We start from the raw sequence: 27,903 nt of genomic DNA, 5'->3' as shown, positions 1-27,903 counted from the left end.
TGACACGGATAATGATCCCACATATGATTCAGATTCAACCAGGACCATCATCAAACATTCTTCCAATTGTAAGTAGGCCTAGGATTTTATCGGAAAGTGAATCTGAGAGTTAGTATTGATGGTGAAAATGTAAGGAGTAGGCTTACTACTATACATCAGCAACCTAGACAACCTTCTAGGCCTAGGCCTAGACATACTAATGGTAATTTCAACTGATGATTCCAGTGGAGAAAATAATGAAGGATGGATTGATGTTACTGCAGAAAATGATCCTGGTTATAGTCATTCATTTTCATTTTTAGAATTGCCCGGCTTGAAACATTGTCCTCCCATGAATACACACATTCAATTGCTTACTTTAGGCTGTTTTTCACAGTTACATTGATGGAAATGTTTGTAAAATATACAAATATGTACGCTGAAGAAATTGTCAGAAAGTACAATTCTAATTTGGGACCGAATAAATAGTTTGAGAACATGGGTCAAAGTTACAACTGCAGAAATTCAGGCTTTTATTTGTATCCTAATAAATATGGGTCTAAATCACAAACCTACCTATGCAATTACTGGTGGAAATCTAACAGTCAGAATTGTAGTTGGTTCGGGAGAGAATGATGAGTAGGAATAGATTTTCAAGAAATTTTGGCATATTTCCATATGGTTGATACACGGAACCTTCCTAAAACCTTAAGGAGCCAAATTATGACCCTTGTGCCCGTGTGCAACCCCTAATAGATCATATGAATAGGATATCTAAGCACCATTATAGTCCCAATATGTGCCTTTCTATTGATGAAAAGTATTATACCGACTAAATGCCAAAACCCCTTGATGCAGTACACCTCCCTAAAAAAAGCACCATAGATTTGGAATCAAGTTGTGGGTACTGTGTGATGCAGTAACCCACTACTGTGTGCATTTTTTTGTCTATAAAAGGAGCAAAAAATACCGATAGACAACATGTAAGGGAAACAGGCCTGGCCTACAATTGTAGTTATGAAACTTCTTGATGTAGCTGGATGTTTATACAAAGGTTTTCATATATTTGTTGATAATTTTTTTACTTCTGTTAGATTGGCCAAAGCTTTGTACACTAAGTGTACCCATTTGACTGGAACAATTAGAATGAACAGGAAGGGTGTGCCTCAAGAAATAAAAACAATAATTACACAATTGGGGAAAGAAAATACAAAAGGAAAAATTCAATGCTGTTACTTGGTTTTAGACAAAGGAAAACACAAAAAAACCTGTAATGTTGTTATCAACTGTGTATAAAGCTGGAGAACAACAAAAATAAAAAAAACGAGGAAATAAAATTATACATTACTACTAAACCTTAAAATAATAAGAGAGTACAATAACTTTATGGGCGGTGTGGATGGACATGACCAAATGTTACACCAATACATGGGTGATCGCAGGTCGGCCAAATTTTGGAAAAAAATTAACTTTCAATTTGTTATCCAGGATGATTTTGAATTCATATATTTTGTATAAACAAAATACCACCAATCCTATGACTAGACTAAAATTTTTAGTGACTCTAGTTGACAGTTTATCTGCTGAATGGTTTGATTTCAAAGAACAGAGACACCCGATTCCAGACACCGATGTCAGTGATGATGAAAATCAAGGTGGAGGCGATGCTGGAATACTACCCCGTTTTTTTGAAAAACTTCCTAATAAAAAGGAAAGAAATTGCTGTGTTTGCAGTGCAGCCAGCACCAGACTGGGTGGCAAGAGGAAGAAATCGAGCTACATTTGTAAAAAATGTAAAAAAGGACTACACACAAAGTGTTTTCCACTGCACAAGTGTTAGTGAACACACCAGAAAAACTTTTTTTGTAACAATAAGATCATCATAAAAGCAATTGATGAAAGCTAAAATATAACTATTCATGTTCTTTTGTTATAATTTGTAACTTAGCAAGTGACAATACTTAATTTTATCTGTACATACATTTTTCATGTGTTTTTCGTAATGTTGTGCCTGTGGAACTAAATGTGCATTATTTAGTTGTAAACCTGTATCTCAGTTATTTGTGAATATAACTAAGTCAAAATTTAGAATACAACTCATGTTTATATGTACAAGGACATAATGCTTTCATTTTTGAGCAGAAATTTCATTTTATGCCTTCTATATCAAATGGAAACAGAAAATTTTGAAAAAACATTTTTTGGTAAGTATCATTTTTTTTCAAAAAATTGTGTGTGCATTTTTATTATAATTCTAGGTGGGCTTATGTTGTAGTAGAGTCTTAGAGAAGTATATTAAAAAAAGAATCAATAGAATCCATTGATTAATAAAAAGTTTGTGTAACTTTTGCCGAAGCACTACATTTTCAATAAATCTTGGCCGGGACTGGGGCAGATACCCGAGCGCCAGACGCCGGGACGTGGGCAGACGCCCATGCGAAAACTCCCGGGATCAAAAGGGTTAAATATAACTTTGTATAATGATTTGTATTGTACCTATACATTTTTGTGAAAGTTTAGTTGATTTAAAACTATATGTTAGACAATTTCCACCCTTGTCAGTGAAAATATATATATATATATTTTTGTAAAAAATATGCAATTTTTAGAACTATTTTTTCATTCTAATTATCTATGTTTCAGTTTACTTATTTTATTTTCACTACTTATATTTCCTAATATAAACCTAATATCATCTGACCTAAGTAGTTTGTCAGCCATTATAATAAGTCAATATCAGTCATACTACAGCGTAAAACTTGTAACTGACACAATGAGTCGTCAGCTACCTTGGTGTATCTAGCTTATCAGAGCCTTCCGGTTTGGTTTATTTATAACCGGCTGATTATAGACAGTGACATCACCTTCTCAATCAAGCATGTTTTGTGTGTGGTAAACAAAGACACAACAGTTCATAACTTCTATATTATGTCAGATATAATAAAGAATAGTTGTTTTCCAATAACTAAGGTTTCATTTAATTAATTAATTTTCTTTTAGAGAGTAAGATACCTTGTAAACTAATAAAAAAAACTATATTTTGCTCATAATGCAACCTAATTTAAAATGTTAGTTTTAAAATTATTTAACCATGAAATATAATAAATCCAAGAAACACGAGTAAAATTAACAACATTGTCTGATTAGTAAAACAAAACGCAACTTTGTACTAATTGCATAACCTACATTAATGTTGGCCTTTAAAAACCCTTTTTAAATCAGTTTACAAAGTTTTAAATCATACGTAGCAAAAAGAATTTGGAGTGTGAATGGCGTCATTGAGATAATAAATAGTTGTAGAGGGAGTCGGCCATGGCCTACAATGCAGGCCGTGAGAGTGCTGTACTTGGCAAGCTCATATAAAATCAGAGCCGTAGAAGAATCCACCATGGCCTGCATTGCAGGCCATTGGAGCGCTAAGGGTTAAAACCAAATTTCAAGTGCTGAAATATGGCATTAAACAAGGTGTTTCACACCACCCTTCCGCAATATTCTGTGGTTGAAACGTTTGACATAGAGCGATGCAATAAACTGTAACTCTAATAAATCTCATACTGTGAATGTTGAAAATTTCAAATAGCAAGATAAGTCATGTGGCATATAATTTTGAATGGCTTTGAATGCTGAACAATTTCGTAGAATATTTTTGAAAATATCTTATGTTTTGACTAAATAGGAGGGATATTTTGGAAGTTCTTTCTTTTTTACCGTGCTACTTTTTTTTGTTCTCTTAGGACAAGAAGCTTATAAATTGCACTTAGTCCTGTAAGAACCTTTGCGCTGCTTCCGGAGTCACAGGATATTCAGGATGGGTAAGGTCAGGGAGTAGGGGCCGCCTCCTATCGAGATCCATGAGGAAGAATTAGGGCACTACATCTCAAAGTCATGTCTCCCCGGAAGAAGGGGAGGCCAGCTCTAAACCAGCCTCTCCGGTCAAAGTAGGCAGAGGATGGCACACCCTTGTTGAGGCTAGCAAGAACCTCTGAGTTAGGGAACAAAACAGTCATCTCCCACAGTAGACTAGACCTATCGAATTGCCCATGAACCTCAGAAACTCGAAATTTGCGGTTAGTGATGTGCCGCTCCTGGACATATATGGTTGCCCAGATTGAAGTGACACATCGGTTTTTGCTGTCCCAGTGGTGAGTCCAACTGGAAGGTATAAACCAGCCAAAATGATCCCTGCTGGGTTATTTATTTATTTTTTACCGTAATTTGTTGTTCAATAAAATCATTTTATTTTATAAAAATGCTGATATGTTGCAGTCTCTGAAGTACTGGAGATTCCGAGTGTACATTCTCCCAGTAAGTACGGTCAGCACTCGCAAGATTTTGGAAGGATCTGAGTACTGCGACCTTTACTCCCCCCTTACACAAGAGGAACAAGAACTTATCAGCGACAACTATTTGCGCTTCATAGAAACCTGGATCAACAAGATCCGTAGACCCTCTCAAAAAAAGCCTCGGGTAAGATGTGTTTGCTTGTGTGTGTTTGTGTGGAAACGAATTTCAATACCAGCTCTGTTAATAGTTTTCAAATTAGTTGACCGTTTAATCAATTGTTTTTGTCAATATAGAGTGTGTTTGGAAAATAAGTACATTTAATGTAATTTCTCTATTGCCTGTTCTCCATCTGTTTGTATCTATATTTTTACTTGGAGAGACGTTTTTATTCACATAGGCCAATAAACCAACGAACTCTTCATTGTATTTAGTCCTAAAAGGACCTGTGTACTTGCTCCCGGAGTGAAAATGACAGCAAAACCTTGGTCAAGTGCCGTCTATTGTGCCACTTTTGTAATGATTAGTGACGCTTAGTCAGGTACCACCTGCTATGCCACTTACACAAAAAAAAGAAATGTTAGAAAGTTTGGTCACGTAGTATCTATTGTACCAATTAGTAGGTAAATGGTAGTAAAGCTTGATCATATATTACCTACTGTACTAATTAGTAGTTAAGTGCCAGAAAAGCTTGGCCAGGTAGCTCCTACTGCACTATTTTGTAGGTAAATGGCAGGAAAGTTTGGTTATATCACCTACTGTATCACTTAGTGGTAAATGGTTGGAAAGCTTTGTCAGTTAGCATCTACGTAACATTTAGTAGGTATTGATAGAAAAGCTGTTTGTAACACCTACAGTTATGCAAATGATAGAAAAATTTGGCTGAATGTCATCTAGCTTTCATACTAGCACAGCTTAAGCTAAGCAATTGGAATTGCACATTGTTATACCAGTGTTTCTTTAATCGAAGTGGTACTTAGAATTTTGATCAGTCAAAGTTGGCTGTTGTTCCAATTTTAATAATACAATCTTGACTTGTTATAATTTTTTAGATTGCAAAATGTACATTTCTCAAACACAAAAATACTCGTCCTATGTTCTAATGTAGCTAAATAATTTTCTTACATTTTAGTTAACAAATGAATAAATTCACTCTCTGTAATTGTGTCCGTAGTGTACTTGTTTTTCAACCTCGTTTGTATTTAAAAAAAATAAAAAAGTAGTCTTAGTCTCACTTGATTCTGTGTGTAAAAACTTCAGTGCAAAATATGTAGTCTTTTGAGCATGTTTATATTTCACTTATTAAAATGTTTTTAGTTGCAGTGTTATGCTATTTTTCAGTTGCAGCTTTTTAATGATTTATTTTTATTTGCACGTAGGTTGCAGCTACATTCGCTGAACTTCATTGGAGATCGTTTTAATCACTTTAAATTGCTTACTCATAAGTTAGGTAATCTTTTTATTATTAATCCATCACCTACAGGTAATCTACAGTTTGATTTTAAACACTCTGTGTGATTTTCTACAGATCAAATGATGGCACTGTTGCACAGAAATCAATCAGTTCTTTGTCTTAAATATTTTTGGAGTTTTTTTGTTTACAGTGCTTCATTGATTTTAGCAAGAAATAAATGTTTTAACAAATGTAAATTTAGATTTATTATTTAAGTATTTTTTTTTTTTAATTTACTTTTGAAATTCAGAGGCGTTCAGTTTGTTTGTTTTCTATTTGTTTCATGTTCAGAATAGTACCGTATTTTGTGTTTTTAAAAGTTCAGGCTAAATTCTTTTCTTAATGTTTTTATGTTGAATGTTTGTTAGAATAATTTGAGCGATTAAATACTATTCTAAACCCTCACTTAACCAATCACTAATGGACCTGTTCCTGTCGGTGGTTGGGTTGTCTATTTAGTTGTCGTAGCTCCCTGTCAGTGTGTTGTGTGGGTAGTTACTATAGCATGTCTAGCTCGAGCTGGCCAGCCTCAACCAAGCCTCACAGCTCACTCGCAGACGACACAGCACCGGATATTTATCATTTAGCTCCCAGGTAATTTTCCGTCCAGTTTCTTTTAATTCAGTCAAATTAAAGTTATCGTATAAATTTTAGTATTAGATCGATACTGATTTACTCATTATACTTTAGTTTGAATTTTTTGTTAATAGGACATAAATGCTCCTTGAACAAAGAAGAGTTACATTTTTTTTGCATTTTCCAGGCTACTTCAACCCTTTTAGTGCTTCAGTCTAAATGAGTAGCTAACTGATTTTGTCCAAAATGTAGATGTTTAGGATTAAATCATAACACATTTATTTAAAGCAATAATTTTATAATTTGTACATATTTATTTTGTCCATTATAAAGTAGATTCATATAAAATATTTAGTCCAAATACATAGTTGTAAGACCAATAAGTCAGAGAAAAGTTAAAAATTCTGCATGCCAAAACTTTAGGGATTTGTCAATTGTACTAATTAGATGCATATAGTCCAAATACATAGTTGTAAGACCAATAAGTCAGAGAAAAGTTAAAAATTCTGCATGCCAAAACTTTAGGGATTTGTCAATTGTACTAATTAGCTGAGCATTAGTCCAAATACATAGTTGTAAGACCAATAAGTCAGAGAAAAGTTAAAAATTCTGCATGCCAAAACTTTAGGGATTTGTCAATTATACTAATTAGCTGAGCATTAGCGAAGCCTATTACTCGAGGGACTGGAAAGTTGAATTTCTTTCTGTCTGTTCACAAGATATCTTGAAAATGTACTGACATATACTTTAAATTTTACATGAAGCTTCATTTCTATATAAGCAACGCTGAGTTTGATGATGGTGCGTGTGACTCTCTGGGATTGTGATGAGTGTTAGCCAATATTTTTAGTTACATTGGTCTTATGGCAGCCATGACGGTAATGAGAAAGCAGTAGAATAAATAACTTTGTAAACAAACTGATTACAATCATATAAGATGTTTAACATATGACATTTTTATTCTTGTAGTAAAAAAAATAATAGTGTGGGAAGCAAATGTTAAAATTAGGTGGCAAGATTAGATTTCAGTACACTTTTGTGTTGCAATATCCACTCTAGCTCACTGGAACTTTTATTATTTGAACAATGCTATGAAACCTAACTTTATATATACTATGTGACAAGATATCTCAAGAAAGATTTTAACTGTAGACTTTAACATTTAGCAAGAAACTTTCTATGTAGACAAGAATGATTTCAATAATGGTGAATGTCCAACCATGGAGTTCTGCTGAGTGTCATTGAAGCCCATCACTTGATTGGTCAACACAATTTCTCTTTTGTCTGCAGGAGAAAGGAGTAAAAACATTGTTTTCTGTATGATTGTCTGCAAGACATCTCAAGAATAAATTGACCTATAGATTTGAAAATGTTCAAGCACACTCAGCGAAGTTATTACATGATACATAACATGGCGTACTTCTACCTTTTATATAATGTTTTAATTTACTTTTTTATTGTACTTTTAGTATCATTGTAATAATTAAACAAGAAACGAAAAATGCATAACATGTACACGAGTATACTGTAGAAAATTTAAAAACAAGACGTCACTATAATAGTTGTCACAGGTTTTTGACAAAATGTAATGTTTAATAACGCTTTGTTGATATTTTTATGTACTTACACATATCAATTAAAACAAAATTATATTCGTAAAATAGAAAATATTAGTTTATATTCATTTTGGAACGGTTCATACAAAGTATCCAACTTGTAGTAATGTATTCATGTTAATAAAATCACACTACTCATACAAGATTGTGATACTTCTATAAAATAAATTAAAATCAATAACATCACACACCAAAACAATAGAACGCCAGACACAGAATGTAATGAAACCAGCTGAACTGAAAAATCTTTTTGCTCAGATATATTTAAAAACAATCCTTGTACCTCTAAAGTGATCATTTCCTCACTCCAAAGTGAGGAAATTAACACGTCAAAATTTTAGGAACTAGAAGATTCTTTTAGCAATTTCTACAATTATATAACTATAGAGTATTTTAAGAAATGCTTAGAGTCGTTTACAGTGTTTCCCAAACTTTTAGACTAAATCATGGAATTGCTCACTGTAATGCTGTACCACTAAAAGGATTGAATCAAAATAACCTTTTCTCCACTTTTTTACAATTTTATGTTCATTTTTTTTAAGACATTGGTTACAATATTGTCATACTTAATAATAACATTATGTAGTTAAAATGTGAATGCAAGCTATAACTTTGAGCTATATGCTTCACTACATTGAAAAGAAATTATTCCTTTAAAGATGAAAGTTATCTTATTTTAATTTAGTGCTGTTGGTAGGATTGCTGGCATATGATCAGCTATTATCGGACTAGTTATTTTGCAGAGAAGACAGTGGCTGTTATAAAAGTTTTGTAAACTCAGTATATTCATAATTTACCCCTAGTAATGCAAATTGTTTGTTTAGTAAATAATTTCAGTTTGCTTGTTTCTTGTAAATTAACTCACTTTGCTTTTGCAATGCTTATACTTTGTATACATATTATTTGCATGTCTTGTAATATTAATTACATTTAAAGAAAGAATTTCAATACATCAATAACTGCTAGTTTATCTGTCAGTCCCTAATTAGTTTATCTTGTTTAAAACTATCCGCAGTGTTTTCAGTTGTTTTGAGGCAACAACATTTTTTTTCATTTAATACCTTTATGGTCTTACCCTGCCAATGTGCCCTCAGGCGGCTGTCACAGTCAGTGTGTTAAACTTAAACAGTGTACTGCTGGATTGTGTCAAAAGTATTAAATGTGATAATAAATAAAGTAAATAATTTTGTTTGTTCCTGTTTTAAATAATAAATGTGCAATTGAAATTGATACAAAAAACACACCTGATTATATTTTTATTTAGACAATTAAAGAGAATGGAAAGTTAAAAATAATTTTTGGTTTTATTAAAAAAGTTAAATGGATCTAACTAATTTGTGGATAAATGTTACAAGAACTTATTGATTATAGTACATATCCAGCAACTCCTGATTGTTTGGGGTGGGTAAACCATGTTAGATCTGATGTAGGTGACTTAATAAATTACAAATACAATGATAAGTGTGGTGTGGGGGTGGGTAGGACTATCAGTGGTGACTAAGGGTGAGGATGGGAACCGAGGATGAATTGAAGAATCAGAGGGGTGCGAAACTGTGTGGGAGGAACGGTGGGGTGTAAGGATGAATGAAAGGATCGGTGGGGCGTATGGATAAGTGGGAGGACCAGTTGGGTGTATGAAAGAAAAGGAGTATCAGTGGAGTGTATGGTTGAGTGGGAAGATTAGTGGAGTGTCTGGATAAATGGGAGAGGATTGGTGAGTGTATGGATGAGTGGAGTGGTAGGATTGGTGAGGAGTATGGATAAGTGGGAGGATTGGTGCAGTGTAGGGATGAATGGGAGAGAATTGGGAGAATTGGTGGGGCGTATGGATAAGTTGGAGGATCAGTGGTGTGTATGGATAGGAGGATTGGTGAGGAGTATTGATAAGTGGAAGGATTGGTGCAGTGTAGGAATGAATGGGAGAGAATTGGTGAGGTGTATGGATTAGTTGGAGGATCAGTGGTGTGTTTGGATGTGAGGATTGGTGAGGTGTGTAGATGAGTGGGAGGATTAGTGCAGTGTAGGAATGAATGGGAGAGAATTGGTAAGGTGAATGGATAAGTTGGAGGATTAGTGGTGTGTATGGATGGGAAGATTGATGAGGAGTATTGATAAGTGGGAGGGTTTATGCAGTTTAGGGATGAATGGGAGAGGATTGGTGAGGCGTATGGATAAGTTGGAGGATCAGTGATGTGTATGGATGGGAGGATTGGTGAGGAGTATTGATAAGTGGGAGGATTGATGCAGTATAGGGATGAATGGGAGAGAATTGGTGAGGCGTATTGATAAGTTAGAGGATCAGTGGTGTGTATGGATGGAAGGATTGGTGAGGAGTATTGATAAGTGGAAGGATTGGTGCAGTGTAGGAATGAATGGGAGAGAATTGGTGAGGCTTATGGATAAGTTAGAGGATCAGTGGTGTGTATGGATGGAAGGATTGGTGAGGAGTATTGATAAGTGGAAGGATTGGTGCAGTGTAGGAATGAATGGGAGAGAATTGGTAAGATGAATGGATAAGTTGGAGGATCAGTGGTGTGTATGGATAGGAGGATTGGTGAGGAGTATTGATAAGTGGGAGGATTGGTGAGGTTTATAGATAAGTGGGAGAAGTTGGTGAGGTGTATAGATGAGTGGGAGGATTGGTGCAGTGTAGGAATCAATGGGAGAGAATTGGTGAGGCGTATGGATAAGTTGGTGGGTTGTAGAGGTTATTGGAAGCCACTCTGAATGAAAAACATGAAATGTCCAGTATTTTCAGTTTGTGTAATTCAGTTTGTTTCCCCATATTAGAATCAAGTGTTGTTAAACAGGTTTCCAAAAAGTAATCTGGAATGGGAATTTAATAGAGCCAATTAGGTTACAACTGTAAGTATTATGTACCCAACTGGACTAAGTTCAATCCAATGAGGATATGAACAATAACATTGAGTTTTTGAATGACTTTAAAATTTTTATACTTTAATTATGAATTAGAGTTTCAAACCAAGGTTTAAAACTTTTAAACAAGATAAAAAATGATCCTAGTTCCGGAACGGTCTTAGACTGCTAGTAATGAATGAAAAACATCCCTCAGGATAATGCCTATATTGTAATTGAATAAAGTTATCGAAAGTTTGATCACGAATGATAGAGCTAACAAATATTATAAACTCATTTATATGATTCCATTTCTAAAGAGAATAGTTTAGTGGAGAGATAATTGAATTTGACCATGATGAACTTATTGTGTCTATTGGGTTGGTATGCATATGTCCGTAACAGCATTATGAAAATGCACAATATCCATTAAACAACAACTAAAAGATTTATATTCTAACAAACTTTACAAATAAATTTTGCTAACAGGCTTTTTCAATATTTCTTACTCCTGACGTAGTGTACTTTGCTACACTACCTTTAAAACTTTAAACATAACCTTCTTTGCATGAGTTCACTCCAAGTTATATTGGAAAGCAAAAATTCAATAAAACAATATTTGTATTATTGTACATTAAACAACTTTTTATTGATGTTGCTAGCATTAGCTTGTATCAAAAGTTTTATCAATTGTCACTTGATGTAAGATCAATGTAAGATTGTTGTTTTAGGTTGTGGTTACTCTAATATCCCAAATAATCAGGATTTGTCTCTATTCTGTTGTTTGCGATTGCATGACAGTGTTTGGAACAAATTAATTTTTCATTTCAGGAGATAAGAGCTAATCCACATTGTATATACACACAATTCGCTTTTCTTGAAATCGATAAAGAAATTTTTATTCCAAAAGAAATTGATCGATAGCCACGCTATGAAATGGGAGGGTGTCCAATGGATTTAAAATAAGATATGATAATATTTTTTCAGGACATATTTTTCTTAACATACTTAAAACCGACATGTTAACAAATTTTTAATTAATGTCAATTAATCATATACAGCGGTGACTTTCAATCTCTTTATCTAGTTGTCTAACGGCGATATGACTATCTTTTATGTGTCTAATTGTTGGTTTTATGTGTATCATGCTAGAAAAAATATATTCTGAGAAATTAAATATTGTTTCATATTTTTTAACCCCTTTTGATACCATCCTATTTCAAACTCCACCTAAACTTGCAATCAATGTCTTTCTTAGAAAAATGTCTTTATAAATTTCAAGAAGAACTAGGTGATGTGCTTGTACAGTGCAAATTGACTCTCGGCTCCTAGACTACTTGTAAAATGTTTTTTTTATTATCTGTGTATTGTTTTGAAATGGATTTCTTTCCAATTCATGTTTGTGTAACTTTATAAAAAATCCTACTATATTCTAATATCGCTTCATTTAAAGCTTACTATTAATTGTTGAATTCTCTGTTGAATAATTAATTGTATAATACTCTCTCATTATTTTAATAAGTGGTGTAGGACTGATTGTGTTGAGTTGGTATCACTGATATTTGGTACTTCTAAGTGTGTTGTGTTGACGACGGCAGGCGAACGTAGCGAGCAGCTCTCCATTCCGAGAACGACTCGGTAGCAACCGCCTGCCGGAAAAACCGAGACCGAGGTTGGTAGCATGAGGCCTGCCTGTCTGTCTGCACTGTTTTATTGGTTCTGGACCCTTTTCTTAACACTGTCACTAGCACCTCCACTCACTGTGTTGTCCAGTTGTCAGTTGTCCAGATAGTTTGTTTATTGTCAGGGCAAAGTTTTGGAAACACTCTGCGAAGAAAAATAACACAATTTTCACAAAGGTTGGAAGCTTAGAGTTGTGCTGGAAAATATACCAGTAACAGACCAACAATTTAATCCATGGTTTGAGCTTATAATTACCTAATTGGTTGAGTGTTTCTAAAATATAAAGAATATTTGCCGAAAACTTACCATAATGGTCTTTTAACTTTAGTCACTGTACCTCACTCAATCTGTGCGATTACTTGTGGTTAAGTGTGTCATTAATTCTTTTTATATATACAATGCAAAAAATTTGGCAAGATGTTTATTTAAATTTGTTGCAAGTGTTTTCGTTTAGTTCTGATAATGTGCTTAGTCATTTACCAAAATATTAGTTATGTATGATATTATTAACTCTGAATTTTGTTTTTTAACATTACAGGTTTATTAAAAAATAAAAGATTTAGTTTTTGTTTACTTTTGTAGAAAATTTTTTTTAAATATGCATATTTTTTAAAACTTGTTATTATAAAGTTGTATAAAAAAATATGAAAAGAGTCAGTTATTTTTTAATTGACATACAAAAACAAAATTTGTTATGATGGTTAGTTGACATTCTAGACATAATATTTTGTTTTGTGTATTTTCTTTTGATTGATTTGTATATAAATTTTCTTTATTTTCTTGATAACCTTTGTACATTATCTGCTATGGATATTTATAGATTTATTTTTATTATTTTGTATTAATTTGTCACTTTCAGTATTTTTCTCTTATAATTAAGTTTGTTTTTGCTGTTGAGAGTTTTTGACATTTTACAATTTTCTGTTTGAGTTGAAATGTCAACTTTTTTGAAGAGTTATTCTACTTTTTAATGTTTTGTTTATTAGCACTCTATTATTCCTCACAGGAAAGAATATTTGAATCCATAATAAGTTTACAGATCCTGTTGGTTAATCTCAGTATACATTAATTATACTAACATAATAGATTTTAGTTACAGAGTTTGGATTTTAACCATATGCCTCTAGTGGGGACATCTGGTGGAGGAATGTCTTTTGTGCTTTAATTTGTTTTTCAGTGACTCTCTTTGCATCAGTGTACGTTCACGTTTATATTTTTATATGTGTTGTGATGTTAGCGTTGATTTTGTCTTGTACTTGTCCATTTCAGTTGTTTTTGCATTTTGTCCACAGTAATGCAAGGTAATAGAAGTAGTTCAGCCCTTTGCACCTCCCTGAATTATTAATAACTTTTTATTTCTAGCATTGTTTCAAATTTATCTGTAGCTATTTGGTTCTATATATATTCATTATTATCAATGTGAATTTTGGCTCATTAAAAAATAAATTAGTAGTATTGAAATATGAATTTTAAAGTTAATTAAGCCACAAGAAATCCTCAATAATTTTGTTGAAGCAATAGTTGACAGCCTATGCAATATGAAGACAATTTGATTTTACATGAAAAAACTTAGGTTACCTCAGTTTAAGATAACAGCAGTTAGTCAGCTGCCCAGTCATTGTTACTTACCATTTTTTGAGGTCACTTTTTTAATAGCAAAAATATTGCCTAAAATTGTAGGAACATTTATTATGCAGCAGTTTTTATATCTGTTTACATTGTATAAAAACAACAAACTTATCGTAATTAGGATTGGCATAAAAGTAACACCCAACTACAAAACTTGTGGTATACTTTTTTGTGCTTATTATACATTAAAAAATGTTTAGATTCTTATTTTAATCTGTACCGACTAAAACAGCGGTATTATAACGTTGTGTAATTAAAAGCTATGTAAACTCGAATTGTTCTAAACAGTAGTGAACATAACATTCTAAAATTTTGAAATTATCTGCTGATATAAATCATCTGTTCGTTTAACAAAAAGCCATCTGAATGAAACAATCCAAATGTAGTAAGGACAAAAAGGTAGAATGATTTTCCATCCACCTGGTGAGACAAATAGCTGCTTTAAATAGTTCGTGCTGCTGCCAATAGATCGCATAAGAAAATTCTTTACAAAAAAATGTGATGTTCATGTGAAACCATGTACAGAAAATATCGGTGAGTTTGCCAACCAATCCTGTAACATGAAACCATGTTGAAAGGTTAATGAAGTTCATTTCATTTTAATGAGCAAATATAAAACCTTTTGTAAAAATATAAAAATTCAAAAATTGTTTCCAAAATTGTAAATACATAAAAAATTGACCAAAATCATAATGCTTTTTTTGTTATGCTAATATTAATGCAGATCAACTTATAGAGAGGTGTTTTTTTTAGAGGTATAGAACTTTGAAACAGAATAAAACAAAGATTTATTTTAATTGACATGAAATTTACTCTATTTGAAAGATAATCTTCTGGCATAATTTAAATATGACTTCTGGCATATGACCTGGCTCGGACGTAGTCTAATCTGGAGGTCAAATTTTTTATTACTTCCAACATTTTTGACCGTATATCGGCAATAACACGGTAAATGTTGTCCTCCAAGTGGTCAATCGTTTTGGGCTTATCAGCGTAGACTAGTGACTTCACATATCTCTATAGAAAATAGTCAATCATGTTAAATCGTACGATCTTGGAGGCTAATTGACAGGTCAGAAACGTCAAACTATGTGATTACTTCCTTCAATAAATCAATTGTGGCACTAGCTAGCGCTGTCTTGTTGAAACCACAGCTCCTGCACATCATGAAGTCATGACTCTGTAGCGGTCAATATTGACTGTAACGTACTGACCAGCATCGTTTTAAAGAAGTATGGACTAATTATTCCACCAGCCCATAAAGTACACCAAACAGTTAATTTTTCTGGATATAACGGTGTCTCAACATACACTTGAGGATCACCATCACTCCAAATATGGCAGTTTTGTTTATTGATGTATCCATTCAGCAAAAAGTGAACTTCATTGCTAAACAAAATTCGCTTATGAAAATTGGGATCAATGGCAATCTTGTGGCTTCAATTCTTGCATGACTTGGATTTTATAACCACACAAATCAAGATCTCTCCACAAAATCTTCATAAAGTGGATAGACACATATCCAATTCCTGTGCACGATGACGGATAGACTGGGTCTTCCTTTACGCTACGCTCTACAACAGCAATGACTTCTGTACGCACTGTACGACATTTCTGGGGATGCGTATTATCACTTAGAGTGGACATGGTGCGAAAACGTTCCTTAGTTAATCGAATTAATTGCTTTGATGTACGATTATGTTTACCTTAAAATGGACAGAGTGTGTTTTACATTTTTTGAACAGAACTATGATTTTCAAAATAAATTTGCACAATTTGAAAGCGCTGTTTAGACGTCAGTGTATTCATGTTGAAATGCCAAACCAAACTAAACATAAATCACTTGACAGCTGAGAAAATCAGTTAAAAAAGTGTTGCCAACTTAAAGTTCTATATACCTCTAAAATAAACACATGTTGAGCTATCAAAATGTGTTATGTCCTAGTTAAGCTGAAAATACACTCTATTTAATAAATGTAAATTTTTAAGCCTTTATAGAAAAATATTAAATTCCAAAAATATAAAATATTTAACACATTGGAGTCTGGCTCGCTAATTGCTGTTTTTATAACCCGGTCTGCATAAATTAATTGGTTTTCACATATTGTTTTTAGAAAAATGTTAAATATTATGTATAAGATATTATATTTTCTTGAAAGTTCTATCTTTCCTCTTTAAAATGATATGTAAAACTGTATTCCTATAAAATGTAATTAATTTTAAAAAAATTTTCAAAACTTACATTTTTTGAAGAAAAATAAAAACTCCCGCATGTCTTGTGTTACTTGAAAACTAACTTTTGAATAAATAAAACAAGTAATTTCAATTTTTTTTTAAGGCATTTACTATATACATATTTACAAATAATTATTCTAATTGCCAAAAAAATTTCAAATGCTAAAATAATTATAGTTGTCGTAGACAGACTGACGACACGCCAGGCCACGTCAGTGGATAAACAAAAGTCTCAAGCGGGTATGACGTAGTAGCGCCTAGCGGAATTGTTCTGAACTGACCATTAACGCTGGCTTTCTAATGCAGCAGACGGCACTCGAATATCACTCGAGCAACTCCGTATATCAATCGGCAAAGCTGTGCTCGAGTCACGCTCGAGCGCCGGCCGGGGGTTTTAAACAATGGCGCTCGCGTCTGGCTCGAGCGTAGACTCGAATGTGTTAATATAAACATAAGCTTAAATGAACTTGTTTTTAAATTTTACAAACTCAATAATTTTAATACATTGCCTAGAATCTTAAGCTTCTCAACCTACAACCACCATAAACATTTATTCTGACTGAATAAGTTAAAACGTGAAATAAAACATATAACATGATGAAACACTGCAGTAAAATAAACACCCAGGAACTCCACTACTTTTTTAGAGTCAGTAATCAGTATAAGTTCCTTCAAATGCTAATATTCAGCAGAATTGTATTCAAATAATTCCTAATGCGATAAAAGGTTGATTATTGTAGTAACATTTAATTATTACACACTCCTAACAACCTACTAAACTTGTAACAGTGGAAACCACTAATGTTTGAAGTGTCATGTGTAGTTTGTTGTAACTCGCGCTTGCAAGCTTGGTGGCAGGTTTTGTCATGCTGTCACCACACCTCATGCTTGTGCACTGTTGGTAGGGGAAGCATGGCCGCATGATGTACCGTCAGTCCCAGACCAGGTGAGATTGAGTTCACACTTGTCTTGTAAAGTATATAATAACTTTGACTTACCAGTATTCTGTAACGTCAACCAACGCTAACATTTGTCGCTGCCCTAAAAACTTTCTGGCAATGCTATCTAGTAGCAAACAACTGGAAAAATAATAGTAAATACATTACACAGTTGTATTAAAATTGTTATTGAGTAAAGTCTTGAGAGTAATTAAAAAGAATACATTAAATTTAAGTTCAGTTCTGTAAAACAAGGAAATATACTTGAAGATTCCAAAAACATGTGTAACAAACATTTAGCACTAAAACACTGTCTGTGTTTTGCTGGACAGAACTAGCTGACACAGAGTAATGTTTCTATAAAACAATCCTTCCGTGGATGCAAGATATTCTCTTTTAACATTAAAGGTAACAATAACTTGGGATTTATTTCAATTTAATGTTTCAGTAGATAATGTTAATCCTAGTTATTTTGAAAATAATTAAAAATGTGAATTGAAAACCCTTTAACTGCTGAACTATCTTGACAGCTCAGTGCTCTCAGCATTGCTTTCATGTTAACATGTATTCTGATATACTGCTGGTTATTGATTACTTTTTCAACTCCAAAGAATATTCACTGCTTTCTATCGGTAATTTCCTCCCTTCTACCATACAGACGAATCCAATGTAAAGTTTATTGATAATTTCCTGCAATACTTGGTGAAGCCTATTTGTCTGGTCTGATATGTGTTGCAGCCTGGTGGACACATTTGTAACTACATGCACTCGGTCACAGTCAGTTGTGGTCTCTACATTAGCTTTTTATTATCTTTTATAAACACTAAAACTATGAAAAAACTGCCAAAAACCGGTGGTGACAACTGTAAATATTATACCTGTACAATATTTAGTTTTTAAATAAGTAAATGCTTTTCCTAGTGATCCAAATCAAAGACCACTTGATATCTGAATTTTTATCTCTACTACAATTTACTGATATTTATGTATAAAAAAAACATGTTTACAGTGTAAAATTTCCTATTATTGTTTAGTAACAATAAAGGTAACATGTTATGTTTTGAACTTAGTTAAAATAGAAAGACAATATGATAGATTTTACCAACATTGGTTATCCGATTCAACTGCATCATAGCTCAGAGCTACGAAACGTGCAAAAGGGTTAACATTTAATACAATACTCTTCATCCTTTGCACTTGGCAGGCCAAAAATTGTGACCCATACTGGTCTTTCGCTCAGCTCAGGTGAAGTTACAGGTAATTTCCTCTTAGTTCAGCGATTAACGGCCAGTGTCTGGCTGGATTTTTGCGTCATGATCGCATAATAATCATTGCGGCTTGGTGATTGCATAATCATGTACGTAATTTCGACCTTGAATTTGACCTTTAGCCCTTTATATGACAGATTTAAATTAAAAATTTTCAAATCGAGATCTGAATCTTATAATATTGATTCCCCCGAATTTTGAATATAAATAGCTTTGTTTTAAACCTAAAAATGGTTAAACAAAATTGTCAGCAATCCTGTCATTCTTAAACCTTTCGGAATGTAATTGGAGACTGTCCGATAACATAAAATTAATCAAAGAGTACCTATTTTAAAGGGATTATTTCATAATAGACGTTCATAACATGGTCTTCTGGAATATATCCCCTTAATCCAAAAAGTAATTTATAGCACTTATAAAATCTATTTAAACTTAAAATGTTTGACAAACTTCAAACCACCCTGGTTATGATACAAAATTTTAAAACATATTCTTTTATCAATCAGTAATTATTTGTGTACTGCTGATTAATTGCCGACCACTGATATTGCGCAATGTATATGCACAAATACTGAATTGCATGCAAAATATTTACAATAATTTGTTAATTTCGCTTATCTATTTATGGATTTTGAAACACAAAATACGGTAAAAACATGTTTTAGCGTTCATTAATTTGTGTGCAGCAGCAGCAAACAGAGAAGTATTAATTTAGTTCCTTATTTAGTCAAAAGATTGCAGCACTTTCCAGGCACAACTGGATAAGGATTGAATTGTATAACTACACAATACAATGGGCCACACATAGTGGCCTGATGATCGTAACAGGAAAACAGCAAGGGCTAGTAATTGTGGCCCAGCGAGATGAGGGACAGGATATGGTCATTAACTTTCATTAACTTCCGACTTGACCCGGAGAACATCTATGATAGAAATCCCACTGGCTGAGAGGACAATTACATAAGTTCGAATCTGAGTGCAAAGGGTTAAGGTTATCCTTTTGACAGATCATGTAAAGCTTAAATAAACTTCAATAAAATGTTTAAGGTATTCAATTTTAAAAATATATAGGGATAATTAAAGAATTTGATTTAGTCTTTCTCATTTTATAAAAATATTTATGAGCAAAAAGTTTTAATTTTTTTTATTAAAAAAATTTAGTTCTAAGTAACTGACCCAGTATTGTATGTGCTTTTTGAGTAGTGTCATTAGAATGTTGTACAATGTAACTGTTTCTGTTGTCGTTGTTGAAGTTGTCAGTTTCTTGAAAATGAGTCAGTATTATTTCATTAACATAGATGCTTGCGTCTTATAGTTGTATGATTTATTTGTAGAGAGATTAGTTGTGTTTTTTTTATTTTCACATTTTTAGTGTGAAACATTTTGCAATTAAAATTTTACTTTATTGATACAACTTGCTTGTAAGTATCACAGTGGAAGTAAAAGCATAAAAAAGATATTAAATTAATTTTTGTTGTGAAATGTAATATTTACTCATATATTGTGAGTATTTATACTCAGTTTTATTATCAGTAAAATTATAAAAGATTACAAATCTGTCCGTAAAATCCTTTATTATTGTGTGAATATTATTACAGATATTATTGTTTTACGCATTGCAGAGATACTTTTTTGTTGATAAATAACTGCTTTCAGACAGCAAGTAAAACTCTTCTGGACTATGTCTAGGATTATGAATGTTTCGCATGAATGATTATAGTGTTTTTATGAACTATGGGTAAACATTTACTAATTATAAATTTGAAAAAGAAAACTCTCAAATAGGCAAAACTTAAGTTATAAAGAGGAAAAAGTTGATGGAAAAACGCTGAATCCCAAACAGAACATAACACCAACTCAATATAAATTCGACCCTTCCTCTCTTTTTCCACAGAAATACGACTTCTAAGGAAAAATCAATTTATTTGAAGAAAAACTCAAAATTTTGGAAGCAGAGGTGAAAAATCTGGCAGACAAGGAGGACAAAACATTACTAAAAAACAGTGGGGAAAAACAAAGGAATTCTACACCTTGCTGTACCCCTCTTAAAAAACCTTTTGGGGGAACAAATAATTGCTAAGAAAATCCAAAACAAATTTAGTATTTCCTTACAAGTTCAAAAAATGAAAACCTCAAAACCCAACCCCACAATCTATACAACCATGTATGATACCAGCATATCTACTCAACAGAGCTCGGAAACCAATAAGGGAATCCATGCCTTTGATCTCTAAATAACACTAATAAAGATAGACAAAACTCCCCCCTACTTCTGCTAAATTCCGAGACAAAAATGAAAGCATAGAAGAATTTTTTAATAAAAATCTAGCCAGTAAAATCACATCTAACCAAAATCAGCCTGGGGAAAACCCGTCAAGATCCAACAATAAAACTCTCGACTAATGCAACAAACAGGGAGAATCAGGACAAATTCCGTCAAAAAAACTGCACACCAAAGTCAAACTCCAATTTGAAGAACTGTCCAATACTACCGAATATGACAATTATGACAGTGACTCCAGCAACATTGCAGGATCACCTTTTTTATCACCAAATAAACTTGTTAATGTCCATCCAAACTTTCATTTTTTAGAAGAGAATCATCAAAAAAAGAAAAGATACAAAACAAAAAATATTCTGGAACAAAAATATTAGTGTAGCACAGCAGAGAGATCCAGGATCATCACACAAAAATATTTTTAAAAATCCATCAAGTCTCCTCATTTCTGCATCAAAACACACAAGAAATTTCAAATAAAATTAATAGACTTCAACATCTAGTTCAAAAAATTAAGCCAAACGTACTGATTCTGACAGAGCATGGTCTTAAACGAGACCAAATAGAAAACACCGTAATCACAGGATACTATCTCAAGGCCCACTTCTGTAGAACAGAACATAGGAAAGGTGGGGTTGCTATCTATGTTGACAAAAAACCTTGTGAGGCATACAGAAGAACTTATTGTTGTCCAGTTCTGCAGAGAGATTACGCTTGAGGCTGCTCTGATCAAAATCAGGCTTAAACAATCAGTTATCCACATTCTTGGTACATACAGATCTCCTAACGGAGATTTTGATTTAGCGCTAGAAACAGTGTCTAATATAATCACTAGTACAAGAATAGACTACTATCCTCTGGTCATAATGGGGGACATAAACGTTGACATTTTAAATCCTGACAGAAGAAGTACTTTATTAGATGAGACTCTGGCCTCTCATAACAGCAAGAGGGTACAACTTCCAGCGACCAGAATTACCCCAACTACACAATCCTCTATCGACTGGATTTGTTCTAATATTGACACTGAGAAGCTTGACACAAAGGTTTATCCATGCTGGCATCTCAGACCATACTGCCCAAAGCTGTGAGGTCAACTTCGCAGTAATACAGGATAATCCACTCAGAATGAGTCGCTGCCTCAGAAGAAAAAATCTTTCAAGAGCTCAAATGCATACTTGGGAAGAGAACTGGTCAAAACATTCTGCAAACTGAAGATGCTGACGAAGCTTTTGAAAGATTGAGCTCTACTCTACAACTTGCCAGGATGCAGCATGCCCTCAGAGGAAATTTAAAACACGCCATAAACTAAAACCTAAATATTTTGCTGACCAAGAAGCCAATAGACCTAAAGGACAGATACCTGATAGCCCTTAGTAAATATGAAATGACAGGATCTATTGATGACAAGGAAGAGTCAATAAGATGTAAAAAAAACTATGACCTACGACTGAAACTCCTCAGAAAACAAGCGGCATCAGACCACATTGCCCCGTGCCGACAATAAATCCAAGGCTATGTGGGAAGTTATAAACACAACATGGTCCAAGAAAGGAAAGTCAGTGAACGAAATAAAGCTAGAAGTTAATGGGAAAAATCATTGACAACTCTGTAGAAGTAGCAGACCATCTAAACTCTCACTTTTATACACATAGCTGAAAAAACGTTAGAAAAAAATAATGGAATAATAAGAACTTATTTACCACCTGTACAGCCAAACACTTCAACAGCTCATAAACCTCGAGAAAACAAATGAAAGTGAAGTCAGAACAATCATTAACAACCTCAAATCAAAAAACTCATCAGGTTTAGATGAGATTTCTTCAAAAATACTCAAATTTTGCCCTGAAGAACTTGCACTGCCCCTCGTCGACATATTCAATAAGTCTTTCAGAAGTGGTAAATTTCCTTCAGCTCTAAAACTATCAAAAGTGTATCCAAAATATAAAAATGGAAGCTACTTAGATCCCAGTAATTATAGACCTATCTCTCTTGTATCCACTTTCTCAAAACTGTGCGAAAAGAATTGTTCTCAGAAGGCTATGGACCACTGCGAAAAAACATAATCTACTGACAAACTGTCAACATGGCTTTACTAAAGGCAAGTCTACCACCACTGCAATAATAAAAATGGTAGAGTCTCTTATAGATAGTATTGAAGAAGGGAATTTAACTACTGAATTTTTTCCTAGACTTTAGTAAAGCGTTTGACTGTCTTAGCCATGATCTCATCATCCGGAAACTGGAAAACTTAGGAGTAGCAGGAACAGCTAAAAATTGGTTCCAAAGTTACCTTGGAGGACGAAAACAACTGGTTGAGCTAAGCAAAACAGAAAATGGAATATCCAATTATGTAAGATCTAGTCTCCTAACTGTAAACCGAGGTGTCCCCCAAGGATCTGTTCTTGGACCAGTACTCTTCATCCTTTTCACTAACGACTTACCTCAATACATTGGTGATGCATGCTTAACCTTGATGTATGCTGACGACACAACCTTGATGTTTAGTGAAACCTCAACTGAAAAATATGGCAATCACATCCTACCTATCCCTCAACATGACCTATCAGTACTGTCATAACAATGACTTAGCAGTAAACACTACCAAAACTGCCCAAATAGCTTTTGGAAGGAGATCTGAATGTGTGCCATGTATACCAGATGTTGCAATGAATGACGAAGTCAAGTTTTTGGGCATAACTCTGGATAAAAACTTATCCTGGACCTCTCATGTAGACAAAACTCTGTGGGAAGTTAAGTTCCAGCCTCTATGCAATTAAAAACATCAAAGCTTTCTACTGATGAAACAACTACAAGAGCTGCTTATTTCGCTTTGTTTGAGGCTCACATAAGATATGGTTTAGTAGCATGGGGAGGAACATCAGCTGGTCAGATTCAAAGGGGTTCTCAAAAAACAAAAAACCGCAGTCAGAACACTTGCAGGACTGCAACCACCAAACAGCTGTAGAGAAGCCTTTAGAACCCATAAGATCCTCACTATCGTATCACTATACATTCAAGAAACTGTGATGCACGCAGTAAGAGAGGGCCTACCAAAGCGGGGTGAAGTTCATCAGTACAACCTCAGAGACACTACTTTGTATGACCTTCCAGCCCACCGACTGTCACAGTTCGAAAAGAAGCCTACATACATCGGGAGGAAGCTTCACAACCACCTGCCATCAAGCTGAGAGACAAAGGAGAGAATGAACTCAAACCAGCACTACACAAATGGCTTGCTGACCGCCCCCTTTCTACTCCATAGAAGAATTTTTTCAAAGAGTATTTGACATTTAAATTTTACAATGTAACCTTTTATATCATAACAAAACTTTATATTTTGTAAAAAAAAAAAAACACTTGTAGTGTTTACTATGACGCTAATACTGTTCTCAATGAGCATGTTAATAAAGGAATTTTTGTCTATTGTCTATTGTCTATAATGCGGTTCATGAACTAATCTTCCCGGAACGGCTGCAGGTCCGGCTCCAAGGTGATGGATAGAGGAAGGGCATCTCCTGCCACCGACTCCACATCCCTTACTTCCAGCACAGCCGACTCGGAACATTCTGATTCTGTGGAAGACACGTATGTGTTGCAATCATTATTTTTGTGATAATTTTATCATTCTAATAACATTACATATAAAATTTAAAGAGATAATAAACGTCTTTCTTTGAAATATATCTGGGTGTGCCGATGGACGAGTGGTCTAAGACATTGTACTTTGGATCTGAGCTAGATGTAGTGGTGGTTCAAATCCTGTCTGTGACTGTAGCACTTTTTATCAGTACAATTGACTTTACTGAATCGGCTCTCTCTCTTATTCTGTTTGATAAGATCCTCACACAGGCCAGTCAGTGCCTCATGAGGATGGGGAGAGTAAGACTTAAAAGGGATCAGTAAAAAAAATATCAGGAGTTCATTGGTATGACTTATAACTACTATAGTATAACATCAGAGATTTTTTTTAAAAGAGAAGCTGATCCCCTTTTAAGCTTTACTGTGCCCGACCTCATGGGCCTCTGGCCTGTGTGAGGATCTTATCAAACAGAATAAGGAAAGAGAGTCGATACAGTAAAAGGTCAATGGTACTGATATTCAATTCAATTCAACTTTATTCAAGACTCATACAATGTACACATACAGTATAAATACAGAATAGCGTCAACCATTACATTAAAATATCCATTTATTGATTACATAAATCATTAAATAAAGCAGTTTGCCTCAAAATGTTATTGAAATGATTTTACAATTCCGCTACTATTTACAATATGTCATATCAACTACTAAATTGTTGGATGAACTAAGTTACCACAAAATATTCTTTAAATGAGTATACTGATTTTTCAATTAAAAATGATTTTAACTTTGTTTTAAATATGCTAATTTGTGAAATTTTTAGAAATGTTTTTGAAAGAAATAACAAGAATTTGGATCCTATAGCAGTGGGTTTTTTATTAAAAAGTTCTAAGTTATGTTTTGGGATTGATGGATAATTTCTATGGCGAGTGTTATAATCATGATTTGCTCCTAATTTAGGTATACTATCTTCATTTGATTTCACAAGCATTATAGTTTGAAAAATATATAGACCATATACAGTAAGGATTCTTAATTTAGAAAAATGCTGTTTGACAGATTCATTTCGTTCCAAATTTATCATTATTCTAATAGCTTTTTTTTGTTGGTGAAGAATTCGGTCTAGATTTTTTGTTGTTGTAGCTCCATACATGCTTATACCATAAGACATGTGTGAATTGATTAGTGCAAAATAAATAGTTTTCAAGGTTTCAATATTACATACCCTTGACATTTGTCGTAGAGCGTATAGACCAGAGGACATTTTATTTACTACATGGTCAACATGTTTATCCCAACTTAAGTGTTGGTCCAATATTAGTCCAAGAAATTTTGAATTTTTCTACTTGATTCAGTTTTGAATTTTCTAGATAAATATTTGGCTTTAATTTTGATCTAGTTTGTTTTGTACAGAATGAAATAAAATTCGATTTATTTATATTTATTAGGAGATTTTTAGTGTCTGAATATTCTTTTACAGTTGTAAGACTTAGAGATGATTTAAGCTCAATTTCTTCTTGACTTTTACCTGAAATTGTGATGTTGGTATCATCAGCGTAGAGGCACACTGACCCATCCACCTGTATCACACCCGGCAACCCCCTTAAATAGCAAAGAAATAGAAGAGGGCCAAGTATAGATGATAAAAAGTGTAACAGTCACAGACAGGATTCGAATCTGTGCTATCTCTAACTCAGACTCAAAAGTCCGTCTTAGACTGCTCGGCCATCGGCATACACACCCGCATAGTGTAAATAGGTTAATAGTTTTAACTGCTATTGACTCATATGCTACCATAATCAGCTTTTAACAATGGAATGTGTCTAGACATCACACAAAGACACCATGATGAATTGTCATTATTAAGGAAAAGGTTGCTGTCCTGAGGACTCCCGGAAACTTCAGCAAGTTAATGAAGGCTATAATTTATTGATTTGCTACATAAATACCAGAAAAACACATTTAAGTTTCGTGGAAGATCAGTAAATTGATGATTGGAAGACATTGATGGAGGTCTGGAGAAAATGCCTGTCTCAGAAAAAAAGGTCTCCCATTTTAAGGGGTAACCTGGCAAGTATCCTTGATGATTTTAGTTCTTGTCGAAAGCATGTGTCAGATGCTTATAGTGTCTGTAATACGTTACTATACATTATTATAATACAATAACATACATTTCTTGTATGGTTGTGAAAATTGGCCATAAGTACTGGGGACACTAAAGGGAAAAAGGTAAATACAGCTCAAATGAGAGGTGCCCTCAGGATGGTATCTGCATATCGGACTGTCTTCATATAGCTATGGGATTGATCCATGGTACCTGCTACCTTCTGATAGAAAACAGATGTACGAAGGTGGTGGGAGACTTATCACATGCATGCATCTAAGATGGACTGAAAACAACAGTCCAATTGATGGCATGAGACCAGAGACAAATGAAGTGCACTTTTTTTGTATCAAAATTAATTTGTGTATAAATAGAAAACACGCTACTGTATAACTTATGTGCTTTCGGTAAAAGTTTCAATTTTTGATCTTCAGACATTTTATTTGAGCCTGATTAGAAAATTACATACAATTCATACTTTAAATACTTAGAAAGTGTTAAAATAAATCTTGTTCTAATTAGCCTAAATTAGTAACAGTTAGGAGTTCACTGCCTCCAAAACAGCAAGAACTGACACAGGTAAAATACTCCCCTACTTCTCCCCATATCATATATATTGTACCAGGTGAAGAAACCAATATTACAGGAAGCATGTAAAATGAATATAAATAAATAAGCCTTTTTAGTAAGGATCATTGTTTGCCATAGATTGTCCGTACCTGGAGAGACTTTGCTACTGAAGGAGACGGCTACTCCTCAGGAGATAGTGGAGGCCATGAGACATCCAGTGTATGGTCTCAGTTTCCTGAGCCCCCATGCCAGTCTGCCTGGTCACGTGTTTGTCAGCTCAGACGCTGTCTCGTGGGCCAGAACACATGTTGAACACATCACCAGCTACGAGGCTGCTGTGAAACTGATGGAGGTGAGTGTAGTGTATTGAGGCCATGAGACATCCAGTGTATGGTCTCAGTTTCCTGAGCCCCCATGCCAGTCTGCCTGGTCACGTGTTTGTCAGCTCAGACGCTGTCTCGTGGGCCAGAACACACGTTGAACACATCACCAGCTACGAGGCTGCTGTGAAACTGATGGAGGTGAGTGTAGTGTATTGAGGCCATGAGACATCCAGTGTATGGTCTAAATTTCCTGAGCCACCATGCCAGTCTGCCTGGTCACGTGTTTGTCAGCTCAGACGCTGTCTCGTGGGCCAGAACACACGTTGAACACATCACCAGCTACGAGGCTGCTGTGAAACTGATGGAGGTGAGTGTATTGTATTGAATTCACTATTTTTTAGAGTGTAAATTACTCTATATACTATATATATACTGAAACACTGTTTTAAATTCTCTAGTGTAACTGTTACTGCTAACAACATATTTTAACCCTGTAAAAAAATCATATAGCAATATAGTTTTGTACACA

The 27,903-nt window shown here is 34.0% G+C and overlaps 1 protein-coding gene across 1 annotated transcript in view; it reads left to right on the top strand.

Annotated features, from left to right (window-relative positions):
• The window catches only part of LOC124367627 (GATOR complex protein Iml1-like), a 63,732-nt gene that overhangs the window by 13,528 nt on the left and 22,301 nt on the right, over positions 1-27,903 (top strand). Inside the window, exons 7-11 of the mRNA XM_046824600.1 lie at positions 4,246-4,446; positions 6,227-6,307; positions 12,360-12,433; positions 24,273-24,380; positions 27,190-27,403. Of these exons, the coding sequence (XP_046680556.1) occupies positions 4,246-4,446; positions 6,227-6,307; positions 12,360-12,433; positions 24,273-24,380; positions 27,190-27,403 (678 nt within the window). The remainder of the gene's footprint in view (positions 1-4,245; positions 4,447-6,226; positions 6,308-12,359; positions 12,434-24,272; positions 24,381-27,189; positions 27,404-27,903) is intronic.

Source organism: Homalodisca vitripennis, chromosome 8, assembly GCF_021130785.1.
Source record: "Homalodisca vitripennis isolate AUS2020 chromosome 8, UT_GWSS_2.1, whole genome shotgun sequence".
In the NCBI taxonomy this organism is placed as follows: Eukaryota; Metazoa; Arthropoda; class Insecta; order Hemiptera; family Cicadellidae; genus Homalodisca; species Homalodisca vitripennis.
Note: the sequence above shows the minus strand (reverse complement) of the source record. Positions and strands in the feature narration are given on the sequence as shown.